The 18,504-nt window shown below is 44.3% G+C and overlaps 3 protein-coding genes and 1 long non-coding RNA gene across 9 annotated transcripts in view; 2 read left to right on the top strand and 2 right to left on the bottom strand.

Annotated features, from left to right (window-relative positions):
- Positions 1-63: 63 nt before the first annotated feature.
- On the bottom strand, positions 64-5,139 carry jtb (jumping translocation breakpoint). Of its 4 annotated transcripts, none has more exons than XM_084379972.1 (6): positions 4,910-5,139; positions 3,513-3,883; positions 2,207-2,247; positions 2,022-2,104; positions 1,841-1,920; positions 64-1,009 (listed from the first exon to the last, which is right to left on the bottom strand). In XM_084379972.1, the coding sequence occupies exons 2-6, from the start codon at positions 3,617-3,619 to the stop codon at positions 853-855; spliced, it is 468 nt and encodes a 155-aa protein (XP_084236098.1). In that variant the 5' UTR covers positions 3,620-3,883; positions 4,910-5,139; the 3' UTR covers positions 64-852. The 4 variants fall into 4 exon arrangements, with proteins under 4 accessions (XP_084236098.1, XP_084236097.1, XP_084236100.1 ...); XM_084379971.1 differs by having other exon boundaries at positions 2,022-2,107; positions 4,910-5,138; XM_084379974.1 differs by having other exon boundaries at positions 3,531-3,883; positions 4,910-5,136.
- Positions 5,140-5,946: 807 nt separating this feature from the next.
- On the bottom strand, positions 5,947-11,945 carry LOC311273096. The gene is made up of 3 exons (XR_014624638.1): positions 11,341-11,945; positions 6,978-7,064; positions 5,947-6,165 (listed from the first exon to the last, which is right to left on the bottom strand). It is a non-coding gene; the product is annotated as an uncharacterized lncRNA (long non-coding RNA).
- On the top strand, positions 9,636-15,027 carry LOC311273086 (uncharacterized protein). The gene is made up of 2 exons (XM_084379965.1): positions 9,636-9,934; positions 13,362-15,027. Exons 1-2 carry the CDS (start codon positions 9,886-9,888, stop codon positions 14,204-14,206), a joined length of 894 nt encoding a protein of 297 aa, XP_084236091.1. The 5' UTR covers positions 9,636-9,885; the 3' UTR covers positions 14,207-15,027.
- A 1,902-nt stretch (positions 15,028-16,929) lies between these two features.
- Positions 16,930-18,504, top strand: part of LOC311273070 (uncharacterized protein) — a 28,041-nt gene continuing 26,466 nt past the window's right edge. For all 3 annotated transcript variants that reach the window (XM_084379945.1, XM_084379944.1, XM_084379943.1), the window contains exons 1-2: positions 16,930-17,101; positions 17,929-18,108. In XM_084379945.1, the coding sequence (XP_084236071.1) occupies positions 17,053-17,101; positions 17,929-18,108 (229 nt within the window). In that variant the 5' untranslated portion in view covers positions 16,930-17,052. The remainder of the gene's footprint in view (positions 17,102-17,928; positions 18,109-18,504) is intronic.

Below are 18,504 nucleotides of genomic sequence, written 5' to 3'. Positions count from 1 at the left end.
TGTGCAGGTAAACCCTGCCCCCTCCTACTGGTTACCTGTGCAGGTGAAGGATGAGTCAGCTGATGGATGATGTCTCAGTTTATTTTTCGTCTCAGAAAAACAGAACAAACTTATTTACAATCAAACCCCAAATTAAACAATGAAACCAGCTGCTGCATTCAAAGACACTCAGACGTTTGGGCGTCGGCTGCTGAAGGAAACATTAAGAACTAAATTCTGACCAACCAGAGACGGTCACACAGAGGTGAAACCACGGATCTCCAAAGAAAAGGAGAAGGAAAACAAATGTTCTCATTGGACAGTGATGGTCTGGATGGATCGCTAGACATCCTGTTTCATCAGGATGAGACGACGACATTGAACGATCAATCAGTCGATCCAGCTGTGACCTATGAAAAGCTCCTGCTGCATTACTGACAGAATTTGGACTGAGGTCCGGTTCTGATCCACTTCAGACTAGTTCAGGTCCAGTTTGAGCCAGTTGAGCTCAGTAAGAGTTAAATTTAGAGGTTGATCAATAATTCAGATGATGCTGAACTCTGATTGGCTGTTGCACTTTGTTCAATTGTTTAAATTCAAGGTAAATTTCACCCAATCATGATGATTCGTCATCCTGAGCTTTAGTTCTCTGACAGGAACTCGTCGTTCTGGGCTCCGTCACTTCCTGTTTCTGGATCCATTTTCAATAAAGTTGAGGATGAGAACAAACAGTCCAGGTCTCTGCAGGTTTGTCATTAGTCCTGGTCCCTGATGGACCTCAGTGAGACCAGTTACACCCCACATTAAGTTAAAATACTGTTGAAGTATAAAAACACACTCAGTCCTGGTCCGGGCCCAGGTCCCTCTGGTGTCCTAGATGGACTCGATCTGACGACGGACCTTCTCTGAGGCGAGGCGGTCAAGCCAACGTTGACGGATGACCACCAGAATGGCAAAGAGAGCCGTCAGAGCCAACATGGCTGCCTCGAACTTCCAAAAGAGATGTTCCTCCATCACTGCAGAGCGACAGCTGAGGGGGCAGGGCATCACAGAGGGGAGGTTAGAAAGGAGGCGGGATCAGTGTCTCAGTCTGTGTGTGAACGGCGTCTCAGTCTGTGTGTCAATAACCTGTCAGTAACCTGAACGGCGTCTCAGTCTGTGTGAACGGCGTCTCAGTCTGTGTCAACAGCGTCTCAGTCTGTGTGAACGGCGTCTCAGTCTGTGTCAACAGCGTCTCAGTCTGTGTGAACGGCGTCTCAGTCTGTGTGTCAATAACCTGTCAGTAACCTGAACGGCGTCTCAGTCTGTGTCAACAGCGTCTCAGTCTGTGTGAACGGCGTCTCAGTCTGTGTGTCAATAACCTGTCAGTAACCTGAACGGCGTCTCAGTCTGTGTGTGAACGGCGTCTCAGTCTGTGTGTCAATAACCTGAACGGCGTCTCAGTCTGTGTGAACGGCGTCTCAGTCTGTGTCAACGGCGTCTCAGTCTGTGTGAACGGCGTCTCAGTCTGTGTGTCAATAACCTGTCAGTAACCTGAACGGCGTCTCAGTCTGTGTGTCAATAACCTGAACGGCGTCTCAGTCTGTGTGAACGGCGTCTCAGTCTGTGTGAACGGCGTCTCAGTCTGTGTGTCAATAACCTGTCAGTAACCTGAACGGCGTCTCAGTCTGTGTGAACGGCGTCTCAGTCTGTGTGTCAATAACCTGAACGGCGTCTCAGTCTGTGTGTGAACGGCGTCTCAGTCTGTGTGTGAACGGCGTCTCAGTCTGTGTGTGAACGGCGTCTCAGTCTGTGTGTGAACAGCGTCTCAGTCTGTGTGTGAACGGCGTCTCAGTCTGTGTATCAACGGCGTTTATGTCACCTCTTGTGCTCATCTCTGTTGGATCTGGTGCAGTTGACCCGCTCCACGTACCCGGTCAGTTCACAGGCCGACCACGACCTCTGAAATACAACAGCAGTAACACACTCTGTTGTCATGACAACCATCAGCTGTTTTCAGGACCGGGTCTTTGAATGTGCTTCAAACAGTTTTTGACACTCACGGTCTGGAAGGCGTTACACTGCAAACACTCTGTGGTCACCACAAACTCCTCCAGCTGCCAGCAGGGGGGGCCCTCTGCCTTCACTGCTACAGGAAGAAGAGAAGAAGGAGGAGGAGGTCAAAGGTCAGACTGAGCAGGAAATACAGGATTTGTTGCTGCTGTTTAAAATGTCTTGGTGTTGGTACCTGAAGTTTTTTCGTCACTCAGCAGAGCCGCTCCGAACACTCTGAAACACAACAGAACGTTAAATATGTTCAAATTCTTTTTTATTATTATTTCCATTCAACCCCACAGACACCTTTGTGGTTCGATCCCACCCCACTCCATTGACCACACACACACCCAAACAAACAAACAAACAAACAAACAAACAACAACAACAACAACAACAACAAAATTAAAAAATAAATAAATAATTGTGATAATAAAAATGGGAAAATACAAAATATCAATTCATGAACAGTGACAAAATTCATAAATACATTTACAGCTCAGTGTACAAAGGGTACCATAGGTCATGGAACAAGTGACCCTGGTTATATTTTTCCAATGTTAATTTTTCCAGGGGAAGAAATTGAGCTATGAAATCCAGAAACATGTGGAATGTTGGAGGTGATTCGTTTTTCCATAAATGAAGAATACATTTCGTAGCAAAAAAAGTGATAGTAATCAATAATCTGCATTTCTTTGAGTCTCAATGACAGTTGGAAATGTCATTTAGTAAGTAAACACGAGGGGATAATTCAAATTCAAGCCTTAGAACAGATTTTGTAAATAAATGAATCGTGTTCCAGAAACTATTTAATTTGTCGCAATGCCAGAACATGTGCATAAATGTTCCCTCTTTGGTTTTACATCGTGAACAATTTGGTGAGTTTTCTTTTGAAATTTTGTGCATTTTTACAGGAGTCAAATAAAATTTATGAATGAATTTATAATTTGTTTCTTTCATTTTATGACTCGTAAATGGGAAGTGTATTCGTTCGCAAATGTTCTGGCATTTTCATCCGGCTTTGTTGCTGTGTCTGTCTCACAGTTTTTAGTAAGCTAGGGAAACTTGAGTGCCATCCTTTAATTAAAATGTCGTATATTTCTCCGATTTTGCCTTTAATTGTATCTGAGTTAATGAGTATATCTTCCAAGTCAGACACTTCAAAGCTACTTTTTTTTTCATTAGTGAGTGAGCGTAAAACGCTCTGAATTTACATATATTTCAAAAACAAAATTTTTTTTAAATCAGGGTTCTGATGAATGGAAGATACAGAAATGCATCTGGTAATCCACATCTTGTTGAACAATCCTTCCACACAAGTACTGTATTACAAACTGTGAAATGTTGCTCAGTGTTTTGTATCATATTAAAGTTCTTTATGAAGAACGTTCTAATAGATACATTCACAGAACACCAAGAACCTTCTGAAGGAGAACTGACCTGAGTACAGACTGACCTCTGAGTACAGACTGACCTCTGACCTCTGAGTACAGACTGACCTCTCATTACAGACTGACCTGAGGGACACGAGGCCCCAGAACAGGGCGTGGAGGACGAGGACTCTGGGCCGGCAGCAGGCCACAGGGATCCGACAGTCGCTCTCCATCAGGCGGCTCTTCCACCAGGATGACACCACAGCCACTCTGACTCTGATACTGGTGACAGACCAGTGACTGACTGGTTCCGGCTCTGGTGACAGACCAGTGACTGACTGGTTCCGGCTCTGGTGACAGACCAGTGACTGACTGGTTCCGGCTCTGGTGACAGACCAGTTACTGACTGGTTCCGGCCCTGGACTGGTTCACTGGCTGACAGCTGCTTCCTGGTCACATGGTGTTCTGAGGGTTTCAGGGCTGCAGGCTGCTGAATGCTGAGAGACAAACAGATCAATCAGTGTGATCACCTTCAGTGTGTTGATCAGTAACGATCAGGACTCAGACTTCTCTCTGATCTGATGGGGACTGTCTTCATGTCTGTCTCGGGTTCATGACGACAAAGTCCAGAAGAGGTTAAAACAAAAATCAATCAGAAGATTGATTATCTTGATTTGAAAATCTTCCATCCGTCAGGCAGAGTTCAGGCTGACGAGTCGATTAATGAATCGAGTCACAAATGAGTTTAATCACAGTCCAGTCAGCTCGTTAATCAATACAAACATCAGCAGATTCATTGATAATGAAAAGAGCAGGACACAAAGAAATCAGCTGATCATCACTGATGACCTCATCGTTTCACACAACTTCATTATTAAAAAACACATCTGGTCGTTTATGTCCTCCGATTAGCTGTGACTCAAGTTCAGCTCATCAATATTTCACGTCACAGATCAATGAGTCTGATGATGTAAATGTTTAGTTCTGACACACCAACACGACAGAAACGTGATGTAATCATGACGTCACACATGGAGCTATAGTGTGACTCAGTAACTGATTATTGACAGACGATCAGTCAGATCGATACAGCTGAGTTACATCAGCACTGTTGAGTTTGATTAATAATCTAATAAAGCAAAGAGCAGATTATTGATCAACATTCACAAACAAACTTTATCAAAGTGTCCTGATGATCAGTTCAACTGTTTTTCAGGAAACTTCACTTTGGTTCTTTTTGTTTGAATTTGACGTTTGTTTCCATCAGTTAGCAGCTAAGCTAACAAGCTAACAGAGCTAATCGCGTGATCCTCGAGCCTTTAACAGACCGAGTGACGACAAACAGACAAATCCAACGATTTAAAATGAAATATTAATTAAAACCCAATAATTAACACTGTTCGGTGAGAACACGGTCCAGCTGTTTGCCTGCTGATGCTAACAGTTAGCCTGCTAACATTGTTTACAATGGTACATGCTAAAGTTAGCTCGCAGTTAGCTTAGCTCTAGATCAGATCACTCACCGTGAACAGCCGCCATCTTAGAGTGAGCGCGGTAAGAGAGAGGAGCAGAGAAGCGTCTCACAGACGCGCTGAGGGTAAAAGTGGAGCTTTGATCAGCAGCTGTGGACGATCAGTCCGCGGCCTCACCGATCACTGATCACTGATTATCGATCTGCTGTTTTCTCCCAAATGCTCGCCCTGCTCTCACTCTGATTGGCTTATCCTGACATTCTAACCCTGAGCCTCACAAATCAGCACGCATCAAGCCTAAACCTAACCAATCAGAGGTACAGTAGGGCGGGCTCATAATGACGCGACAGGTTAGCGTCAAATAACACAGGTAATGTTTCCGGAAGGGGATTTTTCAAAATAAAAACAGCATCTCCTCAGATTTAATTAAAAACCTGTTTGTTTGGTGAAAAGACAAACACTTCACCACGTTGTTTTTATATATTTACTTCACAATGATAAAAATATAATAGCTGCATTATTTCTTCAGGACTCCTCCACAACTGAAACATTCCTTCTTATCAGAGTGATTTATTTTAATATCCATTTTTTTGAGAGTGACCTCCTGCTTCAGAAACATGTTGCATCAGCAGAAAACTCCACAGACAGACTGTTCAGTCCTGTCAATAACCTGTCAGTAACCTGTCAATAACCTGTCAATAACCTGTCAGTAACCTGTCAATAACCTGTCAATAACCTGTCAGTAACCTGTCAATAACCTGTCAATAACCTGTCAGTAACCTGTCTATAACCTGTCAATAACCTGTCAGTAACCTGTCAATAACCTGTCAATAACCTGTCAGTAACCTGTCTATAACCTGTCAATAACCTGTCAGTAACCTGTCAATAACCTGTCAATAACCTGTCAGTAACCTGTCAATAACCTGTCAATAACCTGTCAGTAACCTGTCAATAACCTGTCAGTAACCTGTCAATAACCTGTCAATAGCCTGTCAATAACCTGTCAGTAATCAGCTGTTCAGTCCTGACACATGAAACAAACGATCTTTATTGGAAACTTGTTACATTTCTTAAAGTTGAGTCGTCCCTGCGGCGCCACCACGAGGACAAAAATGTGTTGTCTTCAAAAAACAAAATGAAAACATCAAGACAGGATGTAACATTGTCTGTCAGAGACTGTGGACAAAAAAATGTGAACACCTGGAGCCCCGTGGACAGCGACACACCTGGCCAGACTGAATCTTCTGACCCCGCCCCCGACTACGCCTCTGACTCCGCCCCTGCCAACAGTACTTCTGCAGGTTACACTGAGAAAGAAAAAGATAATTTCCCCCGTTAATATTTACTGTTTATTATATTCTACTGTCTGTATGTGACTCTGACCTGACCTGACCTGACCTGACCCGGACCTGACCGGGACCTGACCTGACCTGACCTGACCGGGACCTGACCTGACCTGACCTGACCTGACCCGGACCTGACCGGGACCTGACCTGACCGGGACCTGGACCTGGACCTGACCTGACCTGACCTGACCTGACCTGACCGGGACCTGGACCTGGACCTGGACCTGACCTGACCTGACCTGACCTGACCTGACCTGACCGGGACCTGGACCTGGACCTGGACCTGACCTGACCTGACCTGACCTGACCTGACCTACCCTGGACCTGGACCTGGACCTGACCTGACCTGGACCTGACCGGGACCTGGACCTGGACCTGACCTGACTTGTCCTGACCGGGACCTGGACCTGACCTGACCTGACCTGGACCGGGACCTGGACCGGGACCTGGACCGGGACCTGGACCTGACCCTGACCTGTCCTGACCTGACCTGACCTGACCTGACCTGGACCTGACCGGGACCTGACCCTGACCCTGACCCTGACCTGACCTGAACCTGAACTGAGACCGACTGAGAGAGGACACTGAAATATGAAAGTTTCTGCATTTCAAACAAAACAACAATGCAGCTTTAAAGGGGAACTCCACCAAGTTTACACATCAAAGTCTGTTTACAAGTCTGGGGGAGTACGACTGTACAGAGGAAGCTGTCATGATGTCACGTGATGTCATGTGAGTCTGCGTCAAAACTAACAAGACATCTGGGGTTTTACCAGGACGGTGACTCTGCGTCTCTTCAGCCGTCGACAGATTCCAGGAAGACGACTGACATCATCCTTCATGTTTGACTTCACTTCAACCTGAGGAGGAACACGAGGAACAACATGAGGAACAACATGAAGAACAACATGAGGAACAACATTAAGAACAACATGAGGAACAACATGAAGAACAACATGAAGAACAACATAAGGAACAACATGAAGAACAACATGAGGAACAACATTAGGAACAACATGAGGAACAACATGAGGAACAACATGAAGAACAACATGAAGAACAACATGAGGAACAACATGAGGAACACAGCGGGTCAGCTGATGTGAGTCTCACACATAATCATTAAACCTCTAAATGATTTGAAGACTTTGAAAATGTTTCTGTCTCTAAACACATTTGAACATTTTTGTTCGTTCTGATATTTGACTTGTAAAGTTTCCTCTCAGACTGATGCAGAATGTTCTGCGGGTTCCTCAGCAGGAGAACAGTTCTGTACAGATAAAGGTAGAACTGGAGCAGCTGTTCAGATTCAGACAGAATTTCAAACTGAATCTTTGAAGTTGACAGATCAGTTTCTTAAGCTGAGACTGTCTGAGGAGGTCAGAAGTCCAGTCTGAAGTTTGGACTGTTCTGTTCTGTTTTGTCCAGGTTCATGCTGAATTTTCTTCACGTTCCTCCTCCAGTCTCGTCCTCTGTCTCTCTCTGGTTGTTTGCTGCTGTCAGCGCTGAAGATGGTCCAGTGGTTTAAGACGCCGACCAGCGTCCTGCAGACATGGGATCGGACCTTGGCCTGGATGACCTCAGGTACTCAGGTCACTTCAGTGTGTGTGATTTAAAACAAAAGAACTAGAACCATGTCAATCAATCTGTCAGAGAGTGGACCTCTCAGTGAGTGGACCTGTCAGTGAGTGGACCTGTCAGTGAGTGGACCTGTCAGTGGACCTGTCATTGAGTGGACCTGTCAGTGAGTGGACCTGTCAGTGGACCTGTCATTGAGTGGACCTGTCAGTGAGTGGACCTGTCAGTGGACCTGTCAGTGAGTGGACCTGTCAGTGGACCTCTCAGTGAGTGGACCTGTCAGTCAGTGGACCAGAGAGTTAGTGTTATTGATCTGCCTCACATGTTCTCCCAGCATGCACCTGTCCTACCTGCTGCTGATGTGTTGCAGGTGTGATGTCGAGAAGACGACAGTCGACTGAGAGCAGACAGCTGATCAGCAGCACACACACCACACACACACTCAGCTTCATCTGTCAATCAATCAATCAATCAATCAATCAATCATCTGTTCATCCACAGGCTCGCGCTCCTCTTTTCCTCTTCTTCTGTGTGAATACAAACAGGAAGTGATAATCCTCTTAGTCTGCTTCAGGAGTCACATGACCAGCAGCTGATGACATCACACTGAGGTCACTAGAGGTCACTGAGAGACAGCAGAAGAAGTTCAGATCACTTTCTGTTTAATAAACGTATTGATCTGTTGTTTATTGACTTTTACTACTGAACATGCTCTTATTGTGAAGAATTGATGAATATTGATGAAGTATTGATGGAGTATTGATGAAGTATTGATGGAGTATTGATGAAGTATTGATGAAGTATTGATGGAGTATTGATGAAGTATTGATGGAATATTGATGGAGTATTGATGGAATATTGATGGAGTATTGATGGAGTATTGATGAAGTATTGATGGAGTATTGATGGAGTATTGATGAAGTATTGATGGAATATTGATGGAGTATTGATGGAATATTGATGAAGTATTGATGAAGTATTGATGGAATATTGATGGAGTATTGATGGAGTATTGATGGAGTATTGATGAAGTATTGATGGAATATTGATGGAGTATTGATGGAGTATTGATGGAGTATTGATGAAGTATTGATGGAGTATTGATGGAGTATTGATGAAGTATTGATGGAATATTGATGGAGTATTGATGGAGTATTGATGAAGTATTGATGGAGTATTGATGGAGTATTGATGAAGTATTGATGGAATATTGATGGAGTATTGATGGAATATTGATGGAGTATTGATGGAGTATTGATGAAGTATTGATGGAGTATTGATGGAGTATTGATGGAGTATTGATGAAGTATTGAAGGAGAAGATGAAATCACTGCGATCATTAACAGGAAGTAAAGTCGACAGTTCGATGTAGTTTATTTATGAGCCAGTAAACTACACTGTTTGTACTAATTAAAATACCATTTCATAAAAACAATCCAAGTCCTCCAGAACACACCTGGACGTCACACACCTGGACGTCACACACCTGTAGAAACAACACAACAGCTGTTTTATTCTGTGATGAATCACAACTGATGGACATTTTTACACTAATACATAAATACAGATTTCTTTTAAAAACATGCAGCTGGGTGTCACCACAGTGACAAGACAGGTAAAAGACCTGTGACCTCTGACCCGTTACTGTCCCCTTGTTTCATCTGTTGGACAGGACGTGTGATTCATGTGTCCAGTGTCAGTTTGTCATTGTTCTTTTGGTATAATAAAGTTGTTTAAAAAAAGCACTGGACGCCATCTTTAAAGCCGTAACAGAGCTTCTGGTGCATCTCTCGCCTTCATAACCTTATTTATTAATATCACATTTTAATGTGTCACGTTGTGTTTTATTCTAACATAAGCTTCAGTCACATCGACTCTAATTATTGATTTTAATATCAGAAACTCTTTGGTGTGATCGCATCACGGCTCGGTCGCCACTCTGACTTTTATTTTGAAAGCTGTCACCGGAAGTGACGGTGTGTACGTCAGCAGCTTTGACTCAGAGGCGTGTTAGCAGTGAGCCGTTAGCAGCGAGCCGTTAGCAGCGAGCCGTTAGCTGAGGCTGCATCAGGACACAGCCTGTCAGACTGAGTGTAGACAGAGATGGAGCCGCACCGTCAGCTGATGGAGGAACCGGAGCTCAGAACTACAGGTTTGTTTCTGCTGCTGCACACTTTACTCACAGCTAATCATGCTAAGCTAACGTTAGCAGTTAGCCGTAGCTAGCTTGTTTCAGTCACTTTAATATTAATAACTTCTGACAGTAAATCTTCCTCTACAACTACCGACTGTGTGACGTCACACAACAATGTCAGTTTAATATGTATAAACATCTGAGTTTCAAAGTGACGTCAGAACAAATCAAAAGACTGGATTCCGATGTTTGTTTACAGTAACTTCCGGTGAGAAAACCGCGTCACTCTCCAGCTTCCATTCTGTTCACTGTGCTAACTGCTAGCATGCTAATCAGCTGCAGTTCAACAATGAAGCGGAGGTCGGGAGTAACGAGTTACATTTACTCTGTTACATGTTCCTGAGAACGTGTAATGGAGTACAGCAGCAGCAGGAGTAATGCGTGTAATCAGAACACCATGTTAATGTTCCTGCGGTCGGTGTGACGAGGCTGGAACATTTACAAGAAGAATCTGTCAGAACCGGGTCATCACAACGTTCATCCAATCTCTGCTGACTCAACAGATTTTTCTTCCTGTTCCTCTCCCGGCTGTGGTTCTGTTTGGTTCTGCGGTGAATGATTGCTAACGATCACACACGTTGACCTGGACGTTCACATTAGGCTCGTTCGAGATGAACTGCGCCTGGAAGGTGGACGAGACCAGGCGGCGGCAGCAGGGGGCGCTGACAAAGAAGATACAGGAAGTGACAGAAACATGTACTTCCTGTTAGATCCAGCTGTAGGCTACCTGTAGTCTGCAGAACACGCTCGGGTAGCTGTGGCTGAAGAAATTGCGTACGCACTGTCATTTATAAATCATACAATCCAAGGGCGAAACCATGGTGTAGATATTGGGGGGTAATATTTTCTGTGTCCTCTCCCTCCATCTTGCCTGTGACTGTCCCTCTCTGCGTCTCTGTGCTGCCTGCATTGTGACCAGACACCATTATTGTACTAGAGGAACAATGACTGACTCTAGTGATCATTTTAATTTGATGCATTGAATATTCTGCATTTATTGCTGCTAGTGTTATTTGCTTTAACCTTACCAAGCCTGCTTAAGTGCCAATTGAATTTTAAAACCATCAATCAATCACACACACACACACACACACACACGAATGATACAGAGTTCAAATGGACCTCTTGTAAAGTTTCCCCCCACCATAATTTAGCCTAACTTTGGAGCATTATTCAGCCCAACACACAAGCTATCATGCCACGGCACCGATGGATGCCTCATATATTCTAGTTTCATATGATCTGTATCTTCATTCTAGCTTTAATACTGAGCCTTTTAAACGCGATAATTGTTTCACATTCATTCAAAAATTAGCGCGCTCATTTTGACCATAGCACTGCGTTTTAGGTGTCTAGTTGCTTACCGTCTGAAAAAAAAGACGAATGTCCGCCTGTTGGTCCTGCTTTTTCCGCTTTGGTGCTCCTCCCTCCATTTGTTTATGTGCCCATGACCACCAGTGACAGTCGGACTGAGCGGTTTTTCAAACGAAGCCAGCGTTTACGGGTGCAACCAAGTGTGCAATCGGGAGGGGGGTGGTCACACAGTTTTGTTTTCCTTGTCTTTCCTAAATTGAAAATAAATTGGAAATAACAAGAGACGGATCCACTTACAGCCAGGGTTCATAAAAGGAGAACACAACATATGTCACATATTTAGATATATTATTGGGGGGGACAGATTGGTTTTGGTACCACCATATACTTTGGGGGGACACATCCCCCCCAAAGTATATGGTGGTTACGCCCATGATACAATCCCTAAATTTAAGAAATTGAACGACTGAATTAACAGTCCAAACGTTCTCACAGCTACATATACAGGCTACACATGGGGAGGACGAGCAGCAAAGGTTTCTTATAATCTTTATTTACTGATGTATTTATATTTGTAATTATCTGCAGTATATATGTGGGAATATGTGTGTATCTGGCATATTCTATCCTTTGTTCTTTTTGTCCGCCTTGTAAAGCAGTGATTGCTTGTTTTGATATAAATAACCTTTATTATTATTATTATTATTATTATTATTATCAACCACACACAATGTGTTTGTTAACAGATTAAACTTCATTGCGCAACATGAGATTCATATAATCTAGCATTAAATATAACAATTACACAGAAAATTGGGATTTTCGACAAAACGTAGTTTGTAGTCCTAACTAAGAGTTTGTAGTCCTAACTAAGAGCCAATCAGCTCTTCGATCAGGCGACAGCCAGGCGTTTCCCATCATGCCCTGAGGCCTTGCAGTCAGTGGGAGCACCTGCGGCGCCTGGCTCTACAGACTGCGGCGCCTTGATCTCGTGAGGTTATCGTTGCCGGCGCGTCAATGACGTCAGAGCAAGTCAGGATCAAGTCGGACACAAATCTAACCAGCATGCATTGTGCGGTGGTCGCCGGTGATCGATTCTGCGCAGGCCTGGCTCATCTCAGACGAGCCTAATGTGACGTCATTATGTAGACGGACCCACCCCGACTAACACTCACTTCCTGTGTGAGCGCCCTCTACCTGTGGACCAGCTGTGACCTCATGAACAGACAGGAGATGTTTGAACACACCTGGAGTGAACACACACTGATGATCAGCGGCAGCTCCTGTCATCTTCTTGTCCTCCTGTGATTGGACAGACCTGGAGATGAAGGGTTCACACCTGACTGTAACATCTGTAACATGTGGACATATTTACTGTACAGACAGCAGCAGGATGATGTTTGTCTGTAGCTAACTGAAGTTAGCATCACTCTGGTTCCTATGTGGGAATATTAAATTGTATTTTTGATTATTGCAGTAAATAATCTCAAGTTTCTGATCCGTCCAGGTTCTGTTCATCCAGATAATCTCCACAGATGAACTCCACTCTGTGATGTTTGAAGTGTAACTTAAATGTGTAGCAGTAAAAAGCTAATGCTAGGCTACAAACAGACGACATCCCGCTCACATGACTTAAACGTCTCCACCACTGAGCGTCTTACTGCACAATTACTATCCAGGTTTTCTGTAAACTGGTCAATGTTTTTTATAACTAAACTGTGGGACATTTAATGATGGATTTTATATGTTCAGCCTGTAACGCACCTTATTTCACACATTACCTGGAACTCAGACTTTGAGACGAGACAGGAAATGCTACAGGACGACATACGTGTGTCTCTGTGTCTCTTCTCTTTATTTTGAAGTCACTCACTACTCAAGTACTTTTTTAGTAAGTACTTTTTTAAGTAGTTACTTTGATGGCTACTTTTACTTTTACTTGAGTAAATGTGAAAAGTAACAATACTTTTACTTGAGTACACCTCTGAATGAATGTGACATCATCAGGCCTGATATTAACGTTAGTGTGTGTGTGTGTGTGTGTGTGTGTGTGTGTGTGTGTGTGTGTCAGGGTTGCCTCCAGGTGTTCGGGCCGTGGTTGTTGGTGAAGAGCAGCAGCCTCACATCAAAGAGGAAGAGGAGGAGACTGACATCACTGAGTTCTCCGTCACTGCCGTCACCGTGAAGAGTGAAGATGAAGATGATGAAGAGTTTGATCAGAGGCCACCTGAGGACAGCAGAGAGGACTGTGGAGGACCAGGACCAGATCGACCTGAGACTGGAGACTCTTCTGAGACTGACGTCAGTGATGATGACGATGATGATGATGAAGGTCGGAGGGCTGGAGCAGGTGTGCAGGCGGCGTCAGGAGAGAAGCGTCACGTGTGTTCAGTGTGCAGTAAGAGTTTCTCTCAGAAGGCGTACCTGCAGAGACACACGAGGACTCACACAGGTGAGAGGCCGTTCAGCTGCTCGCTGTGTGAGCAGAGGTTCAGTCAGAGAGCTCACCTGAGGAGTCACCTGAGGTGTCACACCGGGGAGAAACCCTTCAGCTGCTCTCTGTGCAGCAAACGCTTCTCGGAGAACTCGTATCTGCTGCGACACCTGAGGAGCCACTCGGGAGAGAAACCGTTCAGCTGCTCCGAGTGCAGCAAGATGTTTGTGAACAGAACCAACCTGAGGAACCACATGAAGACCCACGAGAACCGACTCAGCTGTTCACTCTGTCACCTGAGCTTCACCCGACACCAGCAGCTCCGCAAACATCAGTGTGTCGCCGCAAACTCAGCCAGGAACAGAGTCCTGATGCCCCGCCCCCGCAGCGACGAGCTGGTGGTGTTAGTGAGCGTACCTGTGGGACAGGTGATCAGCCTGAGGCCCGCCGACACCGACCAGAACAAAGTGACTCCGAGCTGACGGAGACGTCTTCTCTTCTTCTGTCGTCACGTTTCAGACTTAATGCAATGTTTCATAATGATCAGAGCAGTCCACAGTCCGCTGTCCACTGTCTGTCCACTGTCTGTCCACCGACAACTCCACATACTTCTTCTGGTAAAAGTAGAAGTGCTGATTCAGCTTCTTTACTCCAGTAAAAGTAATCGAGTACAGGCTCTGACATGTACTCAGAGTATCAGAGTAAAAAGTCTCCCTCTGAAGGACATTTGTGGTCAAAGCCAACTGAAGCTCACGTCATATTAATATAATTCAGACTATTAAAGTTAAAGGTAGAGTCAGTAGGATTTGTCCCAGCTGTTCCTGAACGCACCACAAAGATAGTTGATTGTTGAGTCTCATTCCCAGGACGTCAAATAGCCACATGTTGGGTTGGTAAAGCGTCCCGACAGGAGGAGGAGGAGCTGCACCTCCATCAGTCCTGACAGGAGGAGGAGGAGCTGCACCTCCATCAGTCCTGACGGGAGGAGGAGGAGGAGCTGCACCTCCATCAGTCCTGACAGGAGGAGGAGGAGCTGCACCTCCATCAGTCCTGACGGGAGGAGGAGGAGGAGCTGCACCTCCATCAGTCCTGACAGGAGGAGGAGGAGGAGCTGCACCTCCATCAGTCCTGACAGGAGGAGGAGGAGCTGCACCTCCATCAGTCCTGACAGGAGGAGGAGGAGGAGCTGCACCTCCATCAGTCCTGACGGGAGGAGGAGGAGGAGCTGCACCTCCTTCACATTATGAAGTGGTGTTTTTGTGTTTACGTTGTTAATAAAAGTTTAAATATTTTTGTCCTCTAACATTCAGTTTGATGTTGTTGTTACTCTGCTGTTTGTTTGTTTGTTGACGAGCTTCAGGTTAATGAAACAGGTGATCTTCTGTTCTAACGTCTGATTTAATATCTCATGTCCAGTCTGAGTAGATCATCAGATCAACGCTGTCGTCTGATTGGCTGCTCTGTCACGTCTCATTTTAACTGATTTATTTATGAAGAAAAATCTTAAAAATCAGCTGATGAACTTTGTACAGTAGAAATAATCAAATTAGTGGCGTCATGTAACGTGTGAGCAGAAACACTAGAGGGCAGCACATGAAACATGTCAGTAAACCGGATGTTGAGTTCATTCTTTCAAATTAAAAGTTCAGTAAATAAACTTCATCTGAGATTTCACAAATAAAGTTTCTCATTTTAATACGTTTTGATGTTTATTTTGAGGCAATTCAATAAATTCAAACAGCTGAATTAAAAAACATGAAGGTTGAAACTCTGACGGTCCTCGAACACATCACGTGATCAAACATATTCTGCTGACTCGTCAATAGTCAATACATATGATGAAGACACTTTGATCCGTTCAGACTCTGAAGACTCACAAGGACAATTATTTAGTCCTTTTTAGATTTTATGTGTCAGAACAGAACAATAAGTCCGGTGAAGCTCCAGAGGACCGCAGAATCCGGTGAAGCTCCAGAGGACCGCAGAGTCCGGTGAAGCTCCAGAGGACCGCAGAGTCCGGTGAAGCTCCAGAGGACCGCAGAGTCCGGTGAAGGTTCTGTGCTCCACCCTGCAGCCTGCTGCCCTCGGTCTCCTCAAAGCCGAACACCTTCCCACAGTTGGAGCAGCTCCATCACTTCCTGTCACAGAGTTTGCACCTGATGGAGGTCCTTTGGTCTCCGTCCACTCACCATCAGTCCTCGGTCTCGGAATGTTGATCTGGATCAGAGGTCCTGGATGGTTCTGGTCCTCCACAGTCCTCTCCATCAGCTCCTCCGCTTCCAATTTGTCTTTTCACAACACGAGCACACGTTGTGTTTTATTCTAGCATAAGCTTCAGTCACATCGACTCTAATTATTGATTTTAATATCAGAAACTCTTTAGTGTGATCACATCACAGCTCGGCCACCACTCTTTTATTTTGAAAGCTGTCCCCGGAAGTGACGGTGTGTACGTCAGCAGCTTTGACTCAGAGGTGCGTTAGCAGTGAGCCGTTAGCAGTGAGCCGTTAGCAGTGAGCCGTTAGCAGTGAGCCGTTAGCAGTGAGCCGTTAGCAGTGAGCCGTTAGCAGTGAGCCGTTAGCAGTGAGCCGTTAGCAGTGAGCCGTTAGCAGTGAGCCGTTAGCTGAGGCTGCATCAGGACACAGCCTGTCAGACCTGAATGTAACACACCTGAACATCACACACCTGGACGTCACACACCTGGACGTCACACACCTGTAGAAACAACACAACAGCTGTTTTATTCTGTGATGAATCACAACTGATGGACATTTTTACACTAATACATAAATACAGATTTCTTTTAAAAACATGCAGCTGGGTGTCACCACAGTGACAAGACAGGTAAAAGACCTGTGACCTCTGACCCGTTACTGTCCCCTTGTTTCATCTGTTGGACAGGACGTGTGATTCATGTGTCCAGTGTCAGTTTGTCATTGTTCTTTTGGTATAATAAAGTTGTTTAAAAAAAGCACTGGACGCCATCTTTAAAGCCGTAACAGAGCTTCTGGTGCATCTCTCGCCTTCATAACCTTATTTATTAATATCACATTTTAATGTGTCACGTTGTGTTTTATTCTAACATAAGCTTCAGTCACATCGACTCTAATTATTGATTTTAATATCAGAAACTCTTTAGTGTGATCACATCACAGCTCGGCCACCACTCTTTTATTTTGAAAGCTGTCCCCGGAAGTGACGGTGTGTACGTCAGCAGCTTTGACTCAGAGGCGTGTTAGCAGTGAGCCGTTAGCAGCGAGCCGTTAGCAGCGAGCCGTTAGCTGAGGCTGCATCAGGACACAGCCTGTCAGACTGAGTGTAGACAGAGATGGAGCCGCACCGTCAGCTGATGGAGGAACCGGAGCTCAGAACTACAGGTTTGTTTCTGCTGCTGCACACTTTACTCACAGCTAATCATGCTAAGCTAACGTTGGCCGGCCTCAGTCACAGCTTCACTCTCTGTGAAGTCTGAATGCTATCGTTAGCTTAGCACAGTTCTCTGTCAGCTCACCTTTGACCCGAGTGCGTCACCATGGCAACCGGTCTGTAGTTCATGATGGATCAGCGAACAGAAAATCAATGAGCAGATAATCAATCAATAAAGCATCTCTGATTGTGATCAGTGATAACGACTGATCGATACATGCTGCTCGTCTTTCATCACATTTGATTTGATCCATCAAAAATAAAAAAAAATTCAGTTTTGAACCTTTGGTCGATAAAGAAGAAAAACTAAAGAAATTAAACATTTGATTAATCCAGACAATATAATAATAAAACTAATAATAATAATAATAATAATAGCAATATAATAATAACACTAATAATAATAATAATAACAATATAATAATAATAATAATAATAATAATAATAATAAGTATAATCAGCTCGTTACTGATGAAAAATGAGGTCAGTAAAGAGTAAAAGTAGAAACTTCATCAGTTTGTAAATTAATATAAATATAAATATGGTTATAGTTTATTTTTTCTCTGATGTTTTAATGATGATGAGTCAACAAAAAATAACAAGTTATGAAAGTAAAAACAAACTGATGAAGATGAAAACATGTAGTTGAGGACGTTCTAGTGGTCATCACAGAGGTTCTCAGAGGTTCTTCAAGAGGACATTCTAGTGGTCCATTAGGAGGATTTTCAGGTCGGAGACGTCTTTCCTGATATTTGTTTGTGTCTCCTGTTTTCTGCAGACATCCATCAGCTGTTGGTGAGTAAAGATAAGGTTCTCCCTGTAAAATGGAACCCCAGTCTGGACCAGGAGGACCTAGAACCTCCACACATTAAAGAGGAACAGGAGGAACTGTGGACCAATCAGGAGGAGGGTGATATCAATCCTGTTCCTGTGAAGAGTGAAGATGACAAAGGTTCAGGTGGGAACAACATGGCATGTTTAATTAACGTGTTCTGTGAAGAACAGGGGAGAACAAAGTGATGAGAACTTGGTGTGTTTGAGGAGTATAAAAACAGGAATTTGTTCCACACAAAAAGTTAAACTTGAGAGAACTTTGTCATCCATGTGTATGTTTTTAGAGGAGATTCAACGAGTTGTTTAGGTGGTTCTCGTTTTGCTTTGTGAGGTTCTGATTGATCTGTAGGTGGTGCCTGTAGATGGTGAGATGGTTTTAACGATTCTTGAGGTAGATCTAATTGTACTTTAGGTGGTTCTACATTTCCTAACTTCTATTGGTCATTGAAGAGGTTCTATGGATGATTCAGTTAGTGTTAGTGGACCTTCAGGAGGTTCCTGTGGGTCACTGAGATGGTTT

This window comes from Pagrus pagrus (genome assembly GCF_965226575.1).
Source record: "Pagrus pagrus genome assembly, chromosome: 17".
NCBI lineage: Eukaryota > Metazoa > Chordata > Actinopteri > Spariformes > Sparidae > Pagrus > Pagrus pagrus.
Note: the sequence above shows the minus strand (reverse complement) of the source record. Positions and strands in the feature narration are given on the sequence as shown.

Coding starts and splice junctions, on each gene's coding strand:
- jtb (XM_084379971.1), bottom strand. CDS start 3,619: ATGGAGAGCGACTGTCGGATCCCTGTGGCCTGCTGCCGGCCCAGAGTC. Junction 2,248..3,512: donor AGGTCAGTCTGTAATGAGAG/GTCAGTCTGTAC, acceptor GTTGTGTTTCAG/AGTGTTCGGAGCGGCTCTGC. Junction 2,108..2,206: donor GAGTGACGAAAAAACTTCAG/GTACCAACACCA, acceptor TTCTTCCTGTAG/CAGTGAAGGCAGAGGGCCCC.
- LOC311273086 (XM_084379965.1), top strand. CDS start 9,886: ATGGAGCCGCACCGTCAGCTGATGGAGGAACCGGAGCTCAGAACTACA. Junction 9,935..13,361: donor ACCGGAGCTCAGAACTACAG/GTTTGTTTCTGC, acceptor TGTGTGTGTCAG/GGTTGCCTCCAGGTGTTCGG.